The sequence below is a fragment of the Letharia lupina genome, assembly GCF_014066315.1.
Source record: "Letharia lupina isolate WasteWater1 chromosome Unknown contig_5, whole genome shotgun sequence".
In the NCBI taxonomy this organism is placed as follows: domain Eukaryota; kingdom Fungi; phylum Ascomycota; class Lecanoromycetes; order Lecanorales; family Parmeliaceae; genus Letharia; species Letharia lupina.
In genome coordinates this window covers 215,407-231,885 of record NW_023502974.1, presented here as the reverse complement: position 1 = coordinate 231,885, position 16,479 = coordinate 215,407, and the positions used below count along the sequence as shown (strand labels likewise).

Below are 16,479 nucleotides of genomic sequence, written 5' to 3'. Positions count from 1 at the left end.
AGATCCAACATCTTTTCCCAGAATTAGACATATAAGCGCTCATCTCCCACTTTCTCCGCCCGTTCTGATCCCTTGTCCAGAATCAACAACTCTCCTCAGCTCCGCCATCTGCCTCTCATAGATCTCTACCAACTCTTCCAACCTCGTTTCCTCGCCTTGCTTTGTCACCACTCCCTCCTCCTCCCTCCTAAGCTCCATTCCCTCAATCCTCAACATCAAGCCTCTCGCCTCCTTCCCCTCCTGCTTTCCCTCCCCATCCCTGTCCCATGTAGGCGCTGGTCCAAGCTCTGTAGACGTGACAGCCCAATCCGGAGACATACTTTGCGCCGACTCAATTTTTGTGCCTGTGGCATCCATATCTAGCAGCACATACCGCTCCTTTCTGCCTTGTGCATTCCCACCTTGGAGGTCCACAGTGGGCGAAGAGGTCGCCGAGGCGGGATGGAGCACTTGCAGAGCCGCCGCTGTGATGGGATCCGCATCGGGCGCATCATCGGAGAATACGTAGTAGACGTTTGGGTGGTGGGTCGTTGAGGTGCCGGTGTTGGAGAGGAGCGTGAAGACGGGCTGGAAGTTCGGTGGCGGGAGTACGGCGGGGGATTCTGTTTGCCGGTCACGGTCATGATCGTGGTCGTGGTCGTGGTTTATTGGGTCTTCGGTTGAAGGGTTGGGGAGGGGGGATGGCAGGAGGGTGGGTGGGGTGACGGTTTGGCGGGTTGGTGGAGCGGAGAGGGGGAGGAATGACATGACGCGGGCGTAGAGACTTCGGTGATTACTCGCTACATGATTGAGCAGAGTAGTAGAACAGAAGAGGCAGGCTGCGCGTACGCTATATATAAATGTTTTAGGTGTGTCGTTGTTGATAGATACAAAAAACTACATGTGACTTTTGAGTCATGCTTTGGATTCCTTTTCTACTCGTCCATGCCATTTTGGGTATCGAAACTGAACAACGCCTAACGCTATGCCATCAACCAAAAGCAGGTCCTTCGGCGCAGCGAAGATATCTGCATCTCAAGACTATTCTCCACTTTGCTTCCACTCGAACTCTGCATCGTGGTCAGCTTCTATTGGTGTTTGCGGAGAGCAAGCCATACTTTGTCTGCACATCGGACAAAGTCCTTTGGATGAATCTTGCTGAATCCAGGTGAGGAGGCAATGCTGCCAATGCTCAGAATCATGGGTCAGAGCATGTGTATGCGAGTAGCTTCATACCATGTGAAACGAGTGTCCGCATTTGCCAATTACTATATTCATCGTTAGCCCTGAGTGGACTCGACTGAATTTCGAAGTACAACTTACACAGAGTGCAATCGTCGCCAGGGTATTTGCAGGTAGGACATGTGCCGTCGAACTGGACTCGACATATACCACAGACATCATCCTCTGGCATATCCCATCGCCAAGAGGCCACCGCGTTCCATTCTTTGATAGTGACTTTCATGGCGTGCTGTTCTCGCGGATGCGGACTCTAGGGTGCGTGGACCAAGATCACACTACAGCTCTCTGCGTTACAGTCTAGAAAGGGACACCTGCTGACGCTTGCGAGCCAGGGTGGTGTCGTATGATGATTTGCAGTATATCACGCTTTGGTGTTTCGAGATCGTCGCACGGGGGCGTTATCGCGATAGGAAGCTACCCTTGCTAGCGCGCTATCTCCGAGGGGAAGCTGATGCGAATCTCTTTTCTTCTGCTCTTCAACCTACGCCGCAGCGAAGCTGAACTTCTTTTCTTTCTTTATTGTCCTTTCATTCAGCACAATCAGCACTGATTTCGGGTATGAGAGAAACGATTGAGTGTCATTGACCATGGCATTCCAAGCACGCACACGACTTCCTTCAATCAAGCTCTCCAACGGTCTCCTCAACTTCTGTTCTCCTGCCCCTCGCCGCCGAGCTTCGATGGCTCAACGTCGTCATGTGTCTCTAGAATCTTATATCGTCACACCGAAAGAGCTTGCCGATGCTTTGACGAAGAACGTCCCTACCAAGATCTCCACAGCACCACGAGTGGTTCCAGTGTGTGCTTCCTGGTTTCTACCCAATGATCCCAAAGGTCGTACAGGCCACAGCGTATTCAAACAGCAACGAATCCCTTCTGCCCGTTTCTTCGACCTTGACGCCGTCAAAGATCATGACTCAAAGTACCCACACATGCTGCCCACAGCCGAAGGGTTTGCTAAGGCCATGCAAGATATTGGAATTAGAAAGGATGATGAGGTTGTGATCTACGACTCAAAAGAGCTCGGAATATTCAGTGCGCCTCGTGTGGGTTGGACGTTCAAGGTCTTCGGTCATTCAAGCGTCCACCTTCTCAACAACTTCAGATTGTGGGTCGAGCAAGGTTATCCCATAGAAAGCGGAGAGGTGGTGGCAGTAGTTGAGGAGCCGAGCCACTACCCGACGCCCCAGGTCGATCCAGAAAAAGTAGTGAAGTTTGCCGAGGTCAAAGATATCGCGAAGGATTATGGCAAGGAGGGAGCAGAAGGAATTCAGATACTGGATGCGAGGCCCAAGGGGAGATGGGCGGGTACCGCACCTGAACCAAGGCCCGGACTGTCGAGCGGCCATATACCAGGCAGCATGAGTGTCCCCCACTCGGAGCTGCTCGATCCTAAGACTGGCGCCCTCCTTCCGAGCGACGAGCTGAGACGAATCTTTGAGTCGAAAGGAGTCGATCCGGAAAGGCCGATCATTAGTAGCTGTGGTACAGGTGTAACAGCAGCGGTTATTGATGCTGCGCTCGGAGAGGCCGACTTTGGCCATGCAAATGACCGAAGATTATATGATGGCAGCTGGACGTAAGAAGATCATTGTTCCCACATCGCCAATTCAGCACTGACAATGAGCAGGGAATGGGCGCAGCGTGTCGCAGAGAGAGACCGTTTGATCAGCAAGGAGGTTTAGATCAAATTCGTGCCGGAGGCAGTGCGATAGATTGAAGCGAAGTGGTGGCCTTCAGGATACAAACTTGGAGTCCGATACCCTTGATAGCTAGGGCAGTGCCCAAAAGAACGCAGAGCATTTATGACCTTCAACGATTCGTTCTGACCAAGTGAAACTCTGGTTTCCGTCGCTTGCGCGTACTCCCATGTCTTTTCAGGCAGCTTGGCCAATTCAACTATTAGGTCCATCTTCTCACATCTTCTATGGCTACATACACATTGCTGGTATACAATGGCTGGACACTCGGAATAGTTTTTCTTTCCATAGTTGGCCCCCTATCGGTTGTTGCGATTCTGAGGTTGTTGCGAGTCTGTGTTTGGGCGCCATTATGCACCTGATGCTGTGTCATCTGTCGAGGAATGGCTGGGGCAGCTTCTGCGATGAGAAAATCTGTACTTTTCGGAATTTGTCTTGACTTTGCTCGTCAAGCATTACCTGTCCAGGAAATATAGCCGGTTGAGCATACGAAGTCCCAACAGCATTTTTGTGCTTAATTGGCAGTAGGCCTCTACCAGAGAACTCGTCGTTTCTTTCGACACAATCGCCAGCGTATATACTCCTCGTTGAGGGTTCTTCTGTCAAATGAACCTCTCCGAAGCCATTGCCAGCACTTACAGTACTGGTAGCGGAAACCTGCGCTTGCGTAGAGTTCTCGACAGCATTCGTAGCCGATAACTCATCCGTAACATTGTTTTCATCGTGCTCAGCCCTCTTCCTCTTCTTGACTGGTGGAGCTTTGGCCATTGCGGCAGATGGAGCGATATCCTTTTGAGCTATGGCGTTTTTCAATGCTCTCCCAATCTAGAAGTAACAGATTCAAAATTGATCTTATCTTAGTGAGCAGCTAAGATGGCAAGCAGAAGCTGTTGGTCGGCTTCATGGCGATGGACAGGTTCAGCTGCGACAGGCGAAAAATGGGTAGGTGTAAAAGGCAGTCGGGCGAGATCTCAGATTTTCAATTGGCTTATTACTAGCGCAAAATGCCAAAATGCCAAGAGATGAAGTGGCTTAGCTCCCGCCTCCGGACATTTTTCCATTGTGAAGAACCTCGCACTTCACTGACTCTTTCTCTTCACATGCCACCACCTCAACAACCCCATAACTTCTTCCCGGTTCATACTTTCTTCAAATCCTCATGTTTGAGAAAGTATCTCACATGAGCCTCTTGAGAAATCGAGAGGCCGGATCGTATACTCAACATGTATAACTGCGCTCACTTGCAAGGAACACTTGTCCTAGGTACGTACTGGGCAACGTTAGCTCGCACAACACTGTCAGGAACACCACCGCAGGACATTCTTACTGATTACTGACAAAGGTCCTTCGGCTGGGCCTACATCAACAATGATACCGTCTCGATGAGACCAAACAGCACATCTTACATTTTGCACTTTTACCAAAAATGGAGACCCCAATCTGCGTCCTAGACGCCAAGACACTCGTCGACCACATTCAAGACCTCAAAAAGTGGATCTACGACGGTCGACTACGCCTCGTCGTGCCATCATGCAGTGGGTCAACATCCAGCGCAACAATCTTCAACCTTACTAAGTCACTCTAGCAATCGAACAAGTCGAGCAGCTCTACCAAAAGTCCGTAGAGCCAAAGCCGACAACACAAGAAGCCCCTCGACCTCGGACCTCGGGCAAGCCACCCAAGAAGGAACACCCCGCCTTCGACATCAATCCTCTTGTGGCGCGGGAATATCTTGGAAGGCTGAAACATAGGAAAGACCAAGACGCTGGTTCAGAACAGCGACTGTTCTTTCAGGAAACCGAGAACCATGAAGCTGTTTGTTTCCAACAGCCAAACGAACATTACACGCCATGGAAAGATCTCGATGTAGAAGAAGACAAACCGGAGGCTATTGAGGGCCCTCCTACATCATGGGCAGAAGCGCTACGAAGGAAGCAAAACTTAGCCAATGGAGTATCGGAGAAGTCGATGTCAAAAGGTGAATAGAGTCTAGATCCAGAATTGATACATTGCTAATTGTCCTTTCCCAGCGCCTACGAAACCAAAGCTGGTAGCTAGAACCGCTGGGAGCGAGACATCCCCATGGAAGGTCAAGAAGGACGCTCCAAAGATATCGGCAAAGGATGTTCCAGGAGGGTTGCGCCCATTGATGAGCTGTGCCCTTTGGCGCCTGCACGAGAGCATCGAACGCAATGATGCCAATCAGCTGTTCCTCCTGAGCGACCAGTCTGAGACATGTTCTGTTGCTCAGAAGCTCAACATCATTGCTCGTTCGCCCAAAGAAGTTGCCGCTACAATCGCATGCAAGACGAGCAGGACTGATCTCGACACCTTTGGGGACCTTGAGCAAGAATTTGGCGTACAGCAGAAGAGTGCTACCCTTGCCACCAAAGATGCCGAAGAGACTAGTGGAGAGAATGGCGTTTCAGAGAATGCAAATGAAGATCTGTCTAAAGATGAGGATGCCATGGACAACTCGGTCTCCAGCGAAGGGACCGCAAACACTGATGCCAGCAGCATCGTGCATGAGCAGGACCTTGAGAAGCAGAGTCTCGAGCGGGGTGAGAAGAAGTCCTTGGTAGATGGCGATCGTCGTGAGGACAAGGTCAGAGAGCAGGACCTATTGGTGGAGACAGCCCCCACGTTGACAGCAGAACATCTCTCAAATAAGCCTGCCAAGAGCGTCGAATCTATCAAGAGCCTCGTAGACAGCATCATCCAGCAGGATCTCGAGAAGCACCTAGGCGAATCAGGCACTGGCATCAACCTCGACGGTGTCGAAAGCCAAACCAACCTAGCCAACCAGCCGGCCCCGGAACCCTCTGTAATGCGCTCGCCGCCAGAGAGTCCCTTGCCTCAGCCTCAGAGTGTGGGACCTGTTCAGCGCGTCCAGGAAGTCCAGACCATTAGTGACACTTCTCCGTTAAAGCTCACTTCTACCCACTCGACGTCAGTATTGGAAGCCGCACAAGAGCCGGAAGATAGCGATGAAGAGGTAGTTGTCTTCATACCCCAGCCGAAGCGCCTCTCTGCCCAACAGAAACCTCCCCAGCAAAGTTCACGACCTTCAACACCAAAGGAACAATCTCAGCAGAAGCCTGCCGGGCAGAGTCCACAGAAATCGTTGGTCAAACCTCAAACGAAAGGGAAAGCAGCGAGACACAGTCCAAATCCATCAACTGTTGGCCAGGCTCATCAGCAACCTGTCAATTCTCCTACAGTCATTGACCCGGATGCTTTTGGGCGAGACTTTCGCGTCAGTCTCAATCCAAGCCCTCGACCTCCACACAATCCCAATGGCCATTCTAATCATCGAATCCGAGCCCATATCCAAAATACTCAAACAGGCCAGGTACCTCGCAATTTACCTCGGCAGCCTGCCCGTACGAGCCCACCGCATAATGCTCCCCAAGAGAGTTCACGACGTCTAACTCCTATTCATGGGCCGGCACTGAAAGATGCTCCAAATCATCGACGTCAAGCATCACGTACAAGTCCTCGAAGAGCCCCAGCTCCCAAGGCTGAAGAAGTGATGCTTACAGTTGTTGAGTCTGGAACTCCCACGGCAGCAAAACTCTCGAAGTCACAGTTTCCTGAGTCTCGAATAACAGAGCCTACGGACCTTGTTCCTCAGACCATCTTTTCAACAGCACAGTTCGAAACCAACGAATTTCAGCCTGGTGTCTATGAACCCACAGACTGTGTGACCAGCTCTGCCTTGCCAAACGCCCAATTGAAGCCCAATGGCCCCCAACCCAGAGTCTATGAGGCGAGTGAGTTCGTGTCCAGACCGCCAAGGCCAGTGCGAGAGTCCAAGCCCCGAGCACCAAGGCCCAAAGTCTTCGAGGCCGCGGAATTTGTGCCAAGGGACTTCGTGCCTAGGACGACCATGCCTCGAACTCAACCCAAACAGTCTTCGCCAGAGCCTGAATCTATCGAGCCAAGACCGTCGATCAACGATGTGGACTACGTGTTGAAGTCGGGATCAACCAGAGCATCGGCACGTGGCAGAGGACGACTGTGGACACCTTCGTAAAGGGTGATGATCCTTGGAAACAACATCACGTCATCGATGGTATTGAACAAACACCGATGAACGCATTAGGTGAAGCTATGCCGCGAATATTACGACCAGCAAGCGGGAAATGCACCAAAACGACAGCCCATACGATGGAGCAGGTGAAGAGGCAGTAAGGCGGAGACCAGTAAAAAAAATTGAATACATGCAACACAGTTTCCCCAGAATGAATATGCAATACGAGGAAAATATTGAGAAGGTGGAAGTGGTAGTATCCGGGGACGTTAGATTGTCAATCAATGCTTTTATGCGGTGTTTCCTGCGGTATGTTGTCTTTAGGTGCTCACGTCGGTATGCAGATTAGGTCCAGAATCAAAAGTCTTGCTTTGAATCGTACCTGGCCAATTTCGTGCTCCATAAACCCTTATCCATTCTTGTTGTTGAACATGAGAGACCTTGCGACCTGTCAGTTGAACGCTAGCCTATGACATACTATCGGCTTCGTGTTTAAAGTACTTTTCAGCATCGTGCCCGCAGGGCATGGTGGCAGAAAGTGACAGTTCGAAGGGAGAGCGGTATAGCGTCCTCAAGATTCTGGCATATTGAATTGATGCCTTTGCACGATTTTGAGGAATAGAAATGAAGCCGCTAGTGGCATGTCAACGGTGAAGGGTAGAGTACATTGGGTATCTCATCTCGGAGAGTGAAGAGTAGCAGGAGCCGAACACCTAAGTACAAAACATGACATCAAAAGGGTATCTCCAAAGCAAAGGTAGCACCGTTAATCCTCTGGAACACCATCACTATGCGAATTCCTCCCCTGCCTTATATCCACCAATCCACCCACACACTTCCTTCCCTCAAGCCTGCGATTGCCCTGCCCCAAAGATCGAAAACGCCTGCAGATAATGCCCGAGATTTTGCATGCTACCCCTATTTCCAGGGACATTTCCAGGTATGTCGGACTTGGTATCAGGAGGTCTCATGGCGTTCAGTATTCTAGATGGGCTCGATGGACGAGAAAAGTCTTCTTCTTCAGAGGGCGGTTGCAGAGGTGGACCTTCTCGTGATGGCGAGTCGTGCTGGTAAGGTTCGTCGTCAGGGGATGAGCTATCAAGGCTGTCGTCTATGCCATCGAGAGAGATTTCGCCATCGCTACGGCGTTCATTGAGGTTGGGCTTGCCGTCGAGGTTTCCTTCTCCGTCAAGAAGGTCCGTTGCTGCTGCATCAATGCCATAATCCTCGTTCTTCTCGGAGACGTCCAAGATGTCCATTGCTGTAGCCCCGTCAAGCTCATCTGACGCCATGAGGTCGCCAATCTCTGCAAAGGGCGTTTGCACCTCCGTGGAAGGCCCCCATTTCGAATAATCAGGCGTCTCTAATCCACCACCTAGTGTTCCTAGACTTCGCTCGAATGGATTGCCGCCGGTCCATGAACTCGGGCTTAATAATCCCTGACCTTGTCCGAACATTGCCTCTTCAGTGTCGTCGGGCGTTAAAACTCGAGCGCCAAGATTTTCAGGTGTTGGGGCTCGGGCTTGGTATTCGAGCGCTGTTTTGCCGGAGGCTATGAGGGATTCGGTTTGCGCGAGACAGCGTTTTATTGATTGGTTGAGTATTTGGCCGTCGAGGAGGAGGGCGCGTTGGGTGGCGAGGTCAAGTTCGGGCCGCTTGGGGTCTTGAAAGCGAGTGCGGCCTGCTCGGGATGTGGGGGAAGAAGGGCGCGAGCTGGCGCCGGAGGGGGGAGAGATGTCGGATAAGGTGTCTTCATGGTCGTTTTCTCCGTTGTCAGAGTCTAGTGGCGACGTCTCACCGGCTGAATCATCAGCGCTTTCGGACAAGAAAGACATCTTCCTAGAGGCAGACTTTGACGCAGGCGCCACCGACAGGCGTCCAGAACGGCTGAGCCGGCGGTAACGACGCAGCTCGGCGTTCTGCTTGCGCATCTCGCGCTCAAGGGCGCGGTTGATAGCCAAGAGAGATGAGTTGCTGATTTCGAGATCGAGGACCTTTCGTTCACGGCGAGCCTTGGCAGCTAGCTCGTTCATCTGGTCAATCTTGCTCTGGCCAACAGCTGAGGGTCTTGTTGGGCTCTGTGGGTGCGCTGGGAGCTGAGTCGAAGGGAGTTCTTGGACGGCAGCTGGAGGATTCACACTGTGTGGTAGTGCGCCATTCGACCCGACGATAGAAGTAGTTCTAGTCCGTTCAGCTGCTACTGGACTCATGTTCGAAAGGACTACGCTTGATCTTCGACGCGGGCTTGGCCCAGCTGACTGTGCGCTGGAGGACCTCGAATGTGAACTGACACGAGCTTCTCTGGGTGATTGTCTGGGTGAATTGGTGCTAGCTCTCCGCGCAATGTTCGTAATGCCAGAAGTTGTCTCTGATGGCTTGATCTCAGTGCCACCGTTTGAGACCAACCGAGTATGGCGTCGAGGCGAAGGCTTGTTGACAGAAGACTTGCGAGGCAGAAATTCCTCTTTGAGTGGCGAAGCCGCCCTTGGAGGGCTTGAGGCCGTGTGCGCGCTGTAGATGGTCTGAAGTGGTGGCCTGTGAGAGGAGACACCGTTGGAAAGCCGAGGAGGCGGTTTTGAATCATTGGAGGGATCATTGGCGTAGAAAAACTTAGGCTTTTGCTCGTCGAGGGTAGGGCTGTTGCTCATAGATGAATCCCTTCCATTTGAGATGTTCCCGTCCTTGGACTGCCCGTATCCTGGCAATGGCCCTTTTGACAATGATCTACCCGCTGTAGGCTTTGATGGCATACTCGCTTTGACGTCGTTCGCATACACAAACATTGGCGAGCTCTCTGGGCTAGTCGTCCTCGTTGCTGAACCTTTTCGCTCCAACAGAGGTGGCCGGGGCGAGATCGAGGACCCCAATCCATCGCTGATCACACTTGATGCTCTTGACCTCCGCCCAGAAGTTGAAATCCTTAGCCCCAGCCCACTTGTAGCCCGCGAACCCTCTGGGGTTTTATCACGCCTCTCGATGGAAGAGACCGGTCTTGTAGTGCTGGGGGTCCCACTTGAAGTTCTATTCGGCGTTGACGACGCGCTTTCAACTCTTGCCTTTCTGGAACCTGACCGAGGTGTTATGTTGGAGCTCAAGAAAGCCTTGACTGGTGTTGCGACATCTTCGGGCGAGTGTCCGTTCTCGACGCCTAGTTCATCCATTCGAGCCTCTCTTCGACGGGTAGAGGATCCATTGGAGGCCAAAGATGCTGCGATCCTTGTTGTACCATTGTCAATTCCCGCCCACCTGGGTGATTGTGTGGTGGTGTTCGCTATGGGCCCGCGGTTGACGATGCCATTCTGCTTCTCGGAGCTCATCGCTGCTGCGCCATGTCGTGTAGGGGTCGTGGAGTAGCTTTGTGGGGAGCAGACCATCTCATCTTTGGTGGCGGTTCTGCACAAAATCGCCTTAGACCAAGATATTCGATGAGATCATGAAGCAGCTATTAACGATGCATTTGCCTTATGGTGGTGTCACCAGTGGTATCGACGGCGCGCAGAGCTGCGGGAACCAACCCTAGCAACAGACTAAAGACTAGCGCGCTACAAAATAAGGTACGGTAGGCTTTCTCGGTTCGTGACGGCATCGTCTAACATACATACAGGTAGTGGAATTTTACAAATCAGACTCTTCTTTTTCCATATCTTGACTCCTGTATCAGGTTTCGTTGCTTCAACCTGAAAAGACTGTCAATACTCTTAGCAAAAAGGGCTACCCTGAACCATCAATATATTCCATTCTTCGATTTGATTATACCACATTTCGCTCATTCAGCCCAACCACAACCCGGATTCAAACTCGCAAACAGCCGTGTCTGCTGACGGCCACAATGTTTGCTCTCCATGGGATTCAGAGCCTTCGGTTCGCTCGTTGAGGTCCAGGAAATCACGCGCACTTCCAGAACTCGTTCCCTTCCACGAACAAGAAATCTATACTTCTAATGTCAAAATTTATTAGTCGCTCCTCATCCTTCGTAATCTCCGCCAGCTGTAAAGATTCTTTCAATTCGGATGGCTTCATTTTGGAGAAGGTAGTCGATTCTAACAATTTCGCACGCTCGTACCAAGCCTTTACTCGTTCGGTAATCACTTTGAACTTGTGAAAAGAGTCGTGATGTTCTGCATGCGCCGACGTGACGCTGATGCTGCCAACGTGTGCACCCGAAGCATCCAAGTAATAGGGCACCTTACAAGCTTGCCGTAAGGGAAACGGATCAGGACCTGGATTTGTGCAGAACGCGAGCTTAATTAGGACGATAACTGGCGTGTGCGACTGAAATTTTCTCCAACATTGAGTCTTGCTCGATTATGTCTGGAGATTGCTGGAGATATCTGTCTCGGAAGGATTTTGTGGCATCGAGGCAGTCTGTTAGTAAACTCATTCGGGCGCCAGAATGTTTGTGTAGGTTGATGTCTGAACTTGTTGATGGGCTCTTGTCTGGGGAGACATGCAGGGAGACTTGGTGCAGATGAATACAAGTACTGTCGTACGCTAACAGGAATTGACGGTAAACAGACCCCGTCTCGTGGGAATAAACCCCGCAAGTATTGCAATCGAGACTTGAAAGCCTTGACTAACAGGTCCGCCCATTCCGATCCAATCCATGGCCTTTCATCGTTCATTGGGTCATCCCCAAAGACAAGTGCCGTTTCCTCGGCGAGTCTCTGCAATTCGACGAAATGGATGAGTTGAGTATCTGATGGCGTTCCACTCCCAGTGGCTAGTGACCGGCAACACTCCCCAACCTGATCGTTGTACCTCATAATGACAGGCTTTCTGTTTACCATGGAGAGGCAAGATGACAGACAAGACATTCCTACAAACGCTCTTTTCACTTCGGGGGCAGACTGTCCAGGTCTTCGGAGATCCAACTCAATGGTCACAGCTACAGCTATCTGGACAAGCATTTTGTGTCCGCCCTGTAGCTTGAAGTGAAAATGGTACCAAGCCAGGTAGATCAACAATCCCTGAAGCAGTCTAGACCTTTTGCTCCTTTGACTATCACCTTGGTGCTAATGAATATCTTGGGGTCAGCTCTCCTTTCTCATCACACAAATTCGAGTAATGAAACAAGTCTGGGGAGCACGGCGATGGGAAACCCCTTGGCGCCCCCCCAAAACGGCTCACTATTCATATCCAACTCATGAATTGGAAAGGACTACTCGGCAATGTTCATACCTGAGGACTTCTCGAAACTCCCGTTCAAGCGATTCTTGCAAATCGCATTGCTTCCTCGAAGCAATTGTGAGGACGGACAGTAGCAGAAAAGGCCTTTCACGTCGAAATGAATCCATAGTAAATTTTGGTAGTAACACGAAAGGAAAACTTGCATAGTCCGTTTTGAACGTTTTTATGAGCTCTTCGGCATCCTGGAATGACATCTGCTCGACCTGTGGAGATTTCGCAATTAGCACCGCTTCGGGTCAAGAATCCTAGTGATGAGACAGATCTTGGGAACAACAAGAGCATCATACGACACATCCTGCAGTACCAAATAGAAAATAATCGCTTCGGTGTACGTACTGGAGGGTTTTTTGCCTTGAGGTGTTGAACTAAAATTGATTGGGTATCCTAAACCTGAGTCTACAGGCGAGGGCTCGACCGGTTGGACGAGGACGCCTACTTGCTCGAGGACTTGTGGTGCCGGGTTGTTCTGCGGCATCAGACCCGTCTGAAGCAGAGAATAGACATCATCAATCCTTTTCTCTACTTTTGAGATTGGTCTAGATCGCCCCTTTAAGTAATGCTGACACGAATATCATTATAGCTCGAATGTTGGCGTAAAGGCCATGAAATTTGCATCGCGGAAAGAGCATCTGAAGCTAGCATGGCGTGTTCGTGTACTTGGCTCATAATTCAGTGATCGAGCGTCGACATTTTGCGCGACTGATCAGAGACTCCTAGGCGATTTCTTGACCATTGGACCCAGCGCCATTAAGGTCTTTCGCAATTGGCCCCGGGCCGCCAAAGAGAATGAAGAGATCAGCTACGATCCTTGGGTCTCGTATCACAAACACACTAGAGAGCGCATCCTTGGGCCGAAACCAATCTTCACAGATGACTTAGAACTTGACGAGAGAGCGAACATCCCGCAAAGGATATATAGACATCACCGGCCCGAATTCCACCAGTTGTTGTTGGCCCAAGCACGCAAAGTTGGCATTGAGGTCGAGTATGGCCAGCGTGTGATCGAGTATCTCGAGGATGCGGCAGCCAGAAAAGCGGTGTCGTCGTTCAGGGCGGGGGCAAGCTTGAAGCCGACCTTGTGGTTGCTGCTGACGGCGCGGGCACGAAGTCATACATTTTGACGATGGGGGAGCAGGTTGATGCGAAGGGCAGCGGATACGCCATTTACCGCACCGCATATCCTATTGAGTTGGCTCTTGCGGACCCTCAAGTTGCCGAACACTTTAAGTTGCTCGAAAATGGCCGCTCTGTTTTCGAGCTGTGGATGGGATAAGAGATTCGGCTCGATGGTATCCCAGGAATTCACTAATCGAGAGGTGCACTCATAGTCTCGATGTGCACCTGGGAGTGTGCAGATCGAAAGACATAATGACATGGAATCTAACACACAAGGTAGATCTCTTACTTTACCAGATCTACTTCTATAGCTTGCTGAAGATTGGCTTTTCATCCTTGCAGGACATTGGCAGTGTTGCAGAGTCCTGGGGCCAAACAGCTGAAATTGAAGACGCACTCAGTTTCACAGCGCGAATCCCAGATTTCCCCGAGATGATGAACAGAGTGATCAAAACAACGCCAAATGATGGCATCATCGATTGGAAAATGGTGTGGAGAGATCCTCAAATGACATGGTCCTCTCCCGAAGGCCGAGTCATCCAGCTTGGAGATAGTGCACATACATTTCTGCCTAGTTCAGGGAATGGAGGCACCCAGGCAGTTGAAGACGCGATTTCTTTGACTACCTGCCTGCAGATCGCAGGAAAGAGCAACATTCCAGGGGCTGTAGAAGTCCATCACAAGCTCAGGTACGTGCGTCTGCGGCCAGGCAATAGCACCATTCCGGGTAGGCTGACATTAGGCCGTAGATCTGAACGCGTTTGTTGCTGTCAACTGTTGGGCTTTGTGAATCAAAACATTCGTCACAGACCTGACTGGAAAGCGGCTGCAATAAAGCGAAGCACCGTTCAAGCTAGCTAAGGCAAATGGCTTGGCAGCACGATGCAGAGGACTATGCATATGAGAATTATGGGAAAGCACTTCGCCATCTTCTTACAGACGAACCTTTTCAAAACACGGACATCCCTCCAAGATATATCTACAAACCCTGGAGCATCCAGGAGCTCTTGTCGATTGAAGGAGAGCCAAAGGACGTAGAAGTTGACGGCGACTGGTCCTAGTATTTCGACGCATTGGTGATGCTCTCTGTCCTCGAGTCTCCTCGACGGGTCTCTGTCAACCGGACTAGGATTGATCAGGAAGGTTCTGAGGGTGACTTCACCATCTGCGGGGCCAACCCTCTCTACTGTATAACCTATATCGCCCAACATTATGGCAGATACTGACATATGGTGAAGATGAGTGCACAAGCTGTCGTTGTCTTCAGAGTGGGGATACCTTAGAAAAGTGCGCCTCTCGAAGATCGGAAGCTGAAATGTGTACCCCTGAGGCGCGAAGCTTAATCGAAAAGTCAATTTTCCTATGTCCCGCCTTTTAGCCTCAGTTTACTTACTTTACTTTCCCATTGTTCGTCATTTCTACATGTCATCTGTGTAGGTTACCAGTGGGCATTGATGATTATTGCGTGCGGCTTTTGTTTTCTCGATTCTACCTTCTGTACATAGCATCATCACTGTCGCTTCCAATTGTACTTAATCCCATTTAGCGTTCCAAAAGGGCCACAGGCCAAGCAAAGAAGCCCGAAGAACTACTCTATTTGTTTTGCGCCCCGAAGAAATCCGAAGTCAACTTCAAGAAAAAAGAAATTATTACATCAAGCTGAGCCATAAAGTCTTGCATCCATCTTGATTTGAAGATTCAGCACTAGCCTGTGAGCCGGCAGGATGGAGGACGTGCAGGCCGTAGCCAGTGTTGTCGCTCGAGGAGCACTTCAATTGGCGGCGGCGGCGTCCTCATCAGCAGCAGCAACATTTACTGCGAAGCCTGCTTGCAACTCGGACAACGACTATGATGGGCGCATAGGTCTGCGTGTCTCAGCCATCTTCGTGATACTGGTTGGCTCAATGTTTGGTACTCTCAGCAATCATCATCCAGCGCATCTACCAATTAATCACTAACGACAATAGGGGCCGCCTTCCCAGTCTACGCGGGTCGCCATCGAGGCGTAGGCGTTCCGGAATGGGCATTTTTCATTGCGAAATACTTTGGCTCCGGCGTCATAATAGCCACTGCATTCATCCACCTCCTCGCTCCCGCCTGCGATGCCCTTACAGACCCTTGCCTCAAGGGCCCGATAACGGACTACGACTGGGCCGAAGGTATAGCACTCATGACGATCTTTGTGCTCTTCTTCATCGAATTGATGGCCATGCGCTTCGCTACATTCTCCTCGTTCGGACATACCCATGACGACGACGAGCAAGACGACCACGGCCTCCAAATCCGCACCACCCGCTCCCCTTCAAACGGCCAAAAACATACACCAGGCGAAGACCACCTCTCCCACACCCGCGAACACATCGATCACGATGATCAAGACAACCCTACCTCCCAGGAACCAGCCATCCACACCAAACCCGACAAACCTCCGCACGAAGTAGAAGACTACGCGGCGCAAATGACCGCAATATTCATCCTCGAGTTCGGCGTGATATTCCACTCCATATTCGTTGGCCTTACCCTCGCAGTCGCAGGACAGGAATTCGACACCCTCTACATAGTCCTGGTATTTCACCAAACGTTCGAAGGCCTGGGTCTCGGGTCTCGATTAGCGGCCACGCCCTGGCCGAAATCGTCACGGTGGACCCCATACCTATTCGCACTGGGGTACGGTATATCAACGCCGGTCTCCATGGCAGTGGGCCTGGGAGTCAGGGAGACGTATTCGCCGGGATCGCAGACGGGACTTATTGTGGAGGGCGTGTTTGATAGTATTAGTGCGGGGATATTGATATATACGGGGCTGGTGGAGCTGATGGCGCATGAGTTTATGTTCAGTAGTGTGATGAGGAGGGCGAAGCTGAGGGTCGTGATGGCTGCGTTTGGGATGATGTGTTTGGGTGCTGGTGAGTCCTCGGCCACCTCCCCCAAAGGGCACTCGGCAATTGGCAAAGATACTGACGTTTGAGTAGGTCTGATGGCTCTTTTGGGCAAATGGGCTTGAAATATATTCGAAAAGAATAATCACTGCACTATTACCAACTATGTTTCTTGTCCATCCGCATCACACCGCCATGCGGCTTCCACGCTCCAAATATTGGAGAAGAATCGGTGGAAAGGAGGCAGCTTTTTTGGAACGTGGAAGGTAGAGGCATTTTTCGGCATTCAGCCAGAATAGAGCGGGCGGCAGTCGCAGATCACTTTGATCCCGCATGGAACGGA

The 16,479-nt window shown here is 51.1% G+C and overlaps 8 protein-coding genes across 8 annotated transcripts; 5 read left to right on the top strand and 3 right to left on the bottom strand.

Moving 5' to 3' along the window:
- Positions 1–39: 39 nt before the first annotated feature.
- HO133_008332 (uncharacterized protein) lies at positions 40–1,444 on the bottom strand (the record flags this gene model as incomplete). Its single annotated transcript, XM_037299199.1, has 5 exons — positions 40–602; positions 1,032–1,049; positions 1,098–1,161; positions 1,216–1,247; positions 1,303–1,444. The coding sequence occupies 5 exons, from the start codon at positions 1,442–1,444 to the stop codon at positions 40–42; spliced, it is 819 nt and encodes a 272-aa protein (XP_037155200.1).
- Positions 1,445–1,808: 364 nt separating this feature from the next.
- Positions 1,809–2,906, top strand: HO133_008331 (uncharacterized protein; the record flags this gene model as incomplete). The annotated part of the gene is made up of 2 exons (XM_037299198.1): positions 1,809–2,800; positions 2,852–2,906. 2 exons carry the CDS (start codon positions 1,809–1,811, stop codon positions 2,904–2,906), a joined length of 1,047 nt encoding a protein of 348 aa, XP_037155199.1.
- A 384-nt stretch (positions 2,907–3,290) lies between these two features.
- Positions 3,291–3,689, bottom strand: HO133_008330 (uncharacterized protein; the record flags this gene model as incomplete). The annotated part of the gene is made up of 1 exon (XM_037299197.1): positions 3,291–3,689. One exon carries the CDS (start codon positions 3,687–3,689, stop codon positions 3,291–3,293), a length of 399 nt encoding a protein of 132 aa, XP_037155198.1.
- A 658-nt stretch (positions 3,690–4,347) lies between these two features.
- Positions 4,348–6,957, top strand: HO133_008329 (uncharacterized protein; the record flags this gene model as incomplete). The annotated part of the gene is made up of 3 exons (XM_037299196.1): positions 4,348–4,456; positions 4,507–4,899; positions 4,952–6,957. The coding sequence occupies 3 exons, from the start codon at positions 4,348–4,350 to the stop codon at positions 6,955–6,957; spliced, it is 2,508 nt and encodes an 835-aa protein (XP_037155197.1).
- An 842-nt stretch (positions 6,958–7,799) lies between these two features.
- HO133_008328 (uncharacterized protein) lies at positions 7,800–10,974 on the bottom strand (the record flags this gene model as incomplete). The annotated part of the gene is made up of 2 exons (XM_037299195.1): positions 7,800–10,347; positions 10,850–10,974. The coding sequence occupies 2 exons, from the start codon at positions 10,972–10,974 to the stop codon at positions 7,800–7,802; spliced, it is 2,673 nt and encodes an 890-aa protein (XP_037155196.1).
- A 1,354-nt stretch (positions 10,975–12,328) lies between these two features.
- On the top strand, positions 12,329–13,414 carry HO133_008327 (uncharacterized protein; the record flags this gene model as incomplete). Its single annotated transcript, XM_037299194.1, is given in 3 exon segments — positions 12,329–12,469; positions 12,849–13,178; positions 13,193–13,414. 3 exon segments carry the CDS (start codon positions 12,329–12,331, stop codon positions 13,412–13,414), a joined length of 693 nt encoding a protein of 230 aa, XP_037155195.1.
- A 95-nt stretch (positions 13,415–13,509) lies between these two features.
- On the top strand, positions 13,510–14,318 carry HO133_008326 (uncharacterized protein; the record flags this gene model as incomplete). Its single annotated transcript, XM_037299193.1, has 2 exons — positions 13,510–13,946; positions 14,120–14,318. 2 exons carry the CDS (start codon positions 13,510–13,512, stop codon positions 14,316–14,318), a joined length of 636 nt encoding a protein of 211 aa, XP_037155194.1.
- A 663-nt stretch (positions 14,319–14,981) lies between these two features.
- On the top strand, positions 14,982–16,261 carry HO133_008325 (uncharacterized protein; the record flags this gene model as incomplete). Its single annotated transcript, XM_037299192.1, has 3 exons — positions 14,982–15,120; positions 15,225–16,163; positions 16,230–16,261. The coding sequence occupies 3 exons, from the start codon at positions 14,982–14,984 to the stop codon at positions 16,259–16,261; spliced, it is 1,110 nt and encodes a 369-aa protein (XP_037155193.1).
- Positions 16,262–16,479: the final 218 nt, after the last annotated feature.